This window comes from Cololabis saira, chromosome 13 (genome assembly GCF_033807715.1).
Source record: "Cololabis saira isolate AMF1-May2022 chromosome 13, fColSai1.1, whole genome shotgun sequence".
Taxonomy (NCBI): Eukaryota; Metazoa; Chordata; class Actinopteri; order Beloniformes; family Belonidae; genus Cololabis; species Cololabis saira.
Window position 1 is genome coordinate 38,047,724 of NC_084599.1, and position 5,322 is coordinate 38,053,045.

The 5,322-nt window shown below is 53.8% G+C and overlaps 1 protein-coding gene across 1 annotated transcript; it reads left to right on the forward strand.

Annotated features, from left to right (window-relative positions):
- The first annotated feature begins 3,169 nt into the window (after positions 1-3,169).
- On the forward strand, positions 3,170-4,910 carry mafaa (MAF bZIP transcription factor Aa). The gene has a single exon (XM_061738842.1). It carries the CDS (start codon positions 3,926-3,928, stop codon positions 4,877-4,879), a length of 954 nt encoding a protein of 317 aa, XP_061594826.1. The 5' UTR covers positions 3,170-3,925; the 3' UTR covers positions 4,880-4,910.
- The last annotated feature ends 412 nt before the right edge of the window (positions 4,911-5,322 follow it).

Genomic DNA, 5,322 nt, shown 5'->3' on the forward strand with positions numbered 1-5,322 from the left:
ACCAAACCAGCACCAAACTAGTACCAAACCAGCACCAAACCAGCACCAAACTAGTACCAAACCAGCACCAAACTAGCACCAAACCCGCATCAAACCAGCACCAAACTAGTACCAAACCAGCACCAAACCAGCACCAAACTAGCACCAAACCAGCACCAAACTAGCACCAAACCAGCACCAAACCAGCACCAAACCAGCACCAAACTAGTACCAAACTAGTACCAAACCAGCACCAAACTAGCACCAAACCAGCACCAGACCAGCACCAAACCAGCACCAGACCGGCACCAAACTAAACTTAAACTTAAACTTTATTTATTTATATAGCACCAACTCATGCAGTGTTAATGCAACTCATGGTGCTTTACATACAAAATAAAATAACAATCAAAAGTACAATTTAAAACATCCCATACGACCCCACCCCCCACCCCCCACGCATACACACACCCTCACTCACACTCATACACATGTGCATACACTCACACGCCCACACACACAATAAGTGGACTGGTGACATGGCTTAGCACTAACGATCCAGGTGAGGAAAACACTACCTATGGGTGGCCGTCCACACCGAGAGGCTCCACCGACCACGACCACAGGGAGCATCGCCACAGAGACCCCCCCAACCCGGACAGACCAGGACAGACCCCACACAGAAGGTGGAGTCCCACCCCCAGCTACCCAGGCCTGAGGAACCCCCATGACGACACCCCCATGGGCGGAACAGACACACCTCCCAGTGTGGACGACCCCCCTGAGGAAACACTGGAGCTAAAAACTAAAAGATTAAAAGAAAGTAAAAAATGCCTAAAAAGTGTAAAATTTTAGAGAAATCTATACAAAACTTAAGATGAATAATAAATAACATAAAATACAAAGTCACTAAAATGGACTACTAGCACCAAACTAGCACCAAACTAGCACCAAACCAGCACCAAACTAGTACCAAACCAGCACCAGACCAGCACCGACCAGCACCAAACCAGCATCAAACTAGCACCAAACCAGCACCAAACTAGTACCAAACCAGCACCGACCAGCACCGACCAGCACCAAACCAGCACCAAACTAGTACCAAACCAGCACCAGACCAGCACCGACCAGCACCAAACCAGCACCAAACTAGTACCAAACCAGCACCACACCAGCACCGACCAGCACCAAACCAGCACCAAACTAGTACCAAACCAGCACCAAACCAGCACCGACCAGCACCAAACCAGCACCAAACTAGTACCAAACCAGCACCAAACCAGCACCAAACCAGCACTGGAACCGCTCCAGTGGAAAAGCCCTCTCGCCCTGTTGGGGCTCTGATGGCTCTGATGGGGAGTTCGATGCATCAGCATAACCTCTGCTTATCAGCAGTATTGACATCCTGTTCCCCCGCCCCCCTCCCGAGACACGGACACACCTGATGGTGATGGGTGTTACCCCCCCCCCCCCCCCCCACACCCCCACCCCCCTCGAGAGGGCAGATGTGTCCAGAATGGAGACGGACGCGGCGGCGGGGCTTAATTATTTGTCGATCCTGTGAGATGAGTCTGGATGCAATTTGTGGTTAATTGCCAATGAAAACCGCTGGGACCCTCCAATCACACTTAACACGCATGCGGCTCCGCGCGGCCCCGCGGACGCTCTCGCGGACGCGCGGAAATGCGCATTGATTTTTGTCAGCAGGGAGCGCGGCCTTTAATCCATCAGTGATGGATGGATGACATGGTGCCGTTAGCGCCATCGGGATCCTTTTCTTTCCTTTTCTTTTAAGGATTGGAGCGTTTAAAAGTCCGTTTTTAATCCGGTTAAAAGCACATTTGTTAGTTTATTTCTTACCTTGACTTGTTTTGTTAATTTCAACAAAACTTTTATTTTGATGAGCAGCTCCGACAGTCTGAATTGAAACATTTTTTTAATCTTCCAGCGTATTATTATCGATCTCTACATGTTTGACTTCTTCATCACCTGTCTGTGTTTAGCAGATGGGTGTAAATGTTCCTCCAATTATTATTTAACGTGAAAATCAGCAGTTTCACAGTATTTGGAGGATTAACTGTAAAGATCTGACCCAGGTCTGGAGTTGATGCTGACCAGGTGGAGGCATGAGCTCTGAGGTGTCCAGGTCTAAAATCTCATCACATTCATCAACGTTAATAAACTGATGAAGCCTCCTAGAGCAGAACTAAAACATGCGTTCAGGACTTTTTGAAGGCAAAGAAATGGACTATTCTTGACCCCAATAGAGCAGCTTCTCGGTCTGGAAAAGCGTCTCCAGGTGGGACATTCGGGGTCCAGGGATGTCCACCAGCTCCAGGGTTCAGGTCGGTGACCAGACAAGATCTTATCTCGTAGTCATATTTCCAGTCGTCACTTTGCCCAATTATTTGAAAAGCCACTGAAAAAACATGTATTTTTCCTCAAATGTTTGTAATTCCTGAATATCAAATGCCACGTTTCTGTGAAATATCTTAAACTACAGCTAAAAGTTAACACTTTATTACACTTTGATTGTTTTGTGGAGTATAAAATCGTGAAAAAACGGTTATTATCCAAATACTTCCAAACATAACCGAGTCAAGTATTATGTATTTAGCAAAAGCAACAAAACAGCGACGAAGAGTAGAATTATTATTATTATTATTATTATTATTATTATTATTATTATTATTATTATTATTATTATTATTATTATTATTATTGTTGTTGATATATTGCTTCACATTAAAACGTCAATAGTCTGCTGCAGACTTAACTTTATTTTGCGTAAATGCTCCTAATTAGACTCGTGAGTCCCCGGAGCGTGCGTGCACCGCCGCGGGGATGTGAAGTGTTTCTGCAGGAAACTCTCCTCCTCCGTGCATCTCCCTCCTCCGTGCATCTCCCTCCGTGCATCTCCCTCCGTGCATCTCCCTCCGTGCATCTCCGTCCGTGCATCTCCCTCCGTGCAGCTCGGCTGCTCCGTCACTAGAGGGGGGATCTGCCGCACCTGTTCTCTGCTCGGCCGGGCAGAGGCTTCTATAGGAGCATGAGTGCGCGGCCGTGGGCTCCTCCCATTGGCCCGCCGCCCCTCGGAGTGGGAGGGTCTGGAAGAGGGGGTGGGGGTGGGGGGCAGCTGCTCTTATAAGTGCCTGCCTCCCAGCGCCTCCGTGACACTGCGTGGTTTCACCGTGAGGCTCTCAGAGGCAGAAACAAGGCAGTCAGAGACAAAACAAACCGGAATTTATCACCTCCTGCAGTGTGGGTTTCACACACACACATCCCGGCAGTGGGGTCACCGGCCGACCCGGAGAGAGGGGGGGACACTGGGGGACCAGCATCAGACCTGCAAGTTCACCTCACATTCAGATGAACTTTGAGAGAGACGCTTCCATCCTCGCCGGGATTCCTGCAGGAACTACCGGCGCAGCTTTACGCGCAGCTTTACGCACGACGCGCCTGCACGAACTTCCACTGCGGGCCCTGCAGCCCGTGACCTCCGGGATGCTGGGAATATCTTCACCAGGCACCGAGGGGAGCTGTTTCCTCTGAGTGCAGGGACTAGTGCGCTTGCAGAGGTGAAGCGAGGACAAGACGGCTTGTCCAAATCCAGCGGGCTCGAGTTTCATCCGCGCCGCGGGGGCTCCTGGGATCAGATCTGACCTGGAATAAGTTGTCAACAAGAGCGGGCGAGCGGAGCTGGCAGGTGGACAAGTTAATTTACATGCACATCCACGTCCCTATATATAGAAGTCTTCTCAGGACCGAGCAGCCTTAATATATTAAGGTTCCCCTCCCACAGCCCCCTGCACGCACGCACCGGGGGCGTGTGCGTGCGCCTATATATATATACCCCGTGCAGGCTCGGGTCCCTCCTCGCAACCTGTATCCGAGAGGGCGTCCCGCGGCCGGCCTGGGTGTGAGGGGAGTCGGCGCATGGACTGACATGGCCGCAGACCTCGCCATGAGCGCGGAGCTGCCCAGCAGCCCGCTGGCCATCGAGTACGTCAACGACTTCGACCTGATGAAGTTCGAGGTGAAGAAGGAGCCGCCGGAGGCCGAGCGCTACTGCCACCGCCTCCCGTCCGGGTCCCTGTCCTCCACGCCCATCAGCACCCCGTGCTCCTCCGTGCCGTCCTCGCCCAGCTTCTGCGCGCCGAGCCCGGGCGCGCAGCCGGGCCAGGGGGGCGCGCCCCCCGGCGGAGGCTCCGGGGGGGGAACCAGCACCACCAGCAGCGGAAACAACAACCACGGAGGCAGCGGGGGGAAGCCGCAGCTGGAGGACCTGTACTGGATCCCCAGCTACCAGCACCACATCAACCCGGAGGCGCTGCAGCTGACGCCCGAGGACGCGGTGGAGGCCCTGATCGGGAACGCGCACCACCACCACCACCACCAGGCCTACGAGGGCTTCCGCGGGCAGCAGTACGTGCACGGGGAGGACCTGTCTGCGGCCTCGGGGGGGGCGCACCCGCACCCGCACCACCACCACCACGGGCACCACCACCACCACCACGGCCACGGCCACGGGCACCACGTCCGCCTGGAGGACCGCTTCTCGGACGAGCAGCTGGTCAGCATGACGGTGCGGGAGCTGAACCGGCAGCTGCGCGGCTTCAGCAAGGAGGAGGTGATCCGCCTCAAGCAGAAGCGGCGCACGCTCAAGAACCGCGGGTACGCGCAGTCGTGCCGCTTCAAGCGGGTGCAGCAGAGGCACATGCTGGAGACGGAGAAGTGCAGCCTGCAGAACCAGGTGGAGCAGCTGAAGCAGGACGTGGCGCGCCTCGCCAAGGAGCGAGACCTGTACAAGGAGAAGTACGAGAAGCTGGCCGGCCGCGGCTTCGGCGGGGGCGCACGGGACCCGGCCGGGAAGCAGGCCAACCCCGACTTCTTCATGTGAGAGACTCGGACTGACTGATTCCCCCCCCCCCCCCCCCCCCTCCATGCCCGGACCACCTCCTCCTCGCCTCCACCCAGGTTCCTTTTTTTTGTGTTTTGTTTACAGCTTTTCCCCTCGACGGTGGACACTTTGGTGTGCGTAAAACGTCTGCGAGTCTTATACCGGCGGCTGAACTGGTGCGACTCACAACTGGGATCACTTTCTTTCTCCTGTCAGAAGTCTTACAGACTGTCTTAACTGAGAGGAAGCACTGATTTTTGTCTTAAAAACGAGGCAGAGGAGGATTTTTTTAAAGCCTGAGACTGAGTGAACTGGAACTGAACTCTCCGAGCTCCAGAAAGCTCAAAAAGACTGTTTGTGTTCAAGAAGGACGCGCTTTCAATAATGCAAGTGTACTAACCCCCCCCCCCCCCCCCACCCCCTTCCTTATATGCAACCCTGCA

What these genes read in the sequence shown, in the direction of transcription:
- mafaa (XM_061738842.1), top strand. Translation starts at nt 3,926, where the DNA reads ATGGCCGCAGACCTCGCCATGAGCGCGGAGCTGCCCAGCAGCCCGCTG.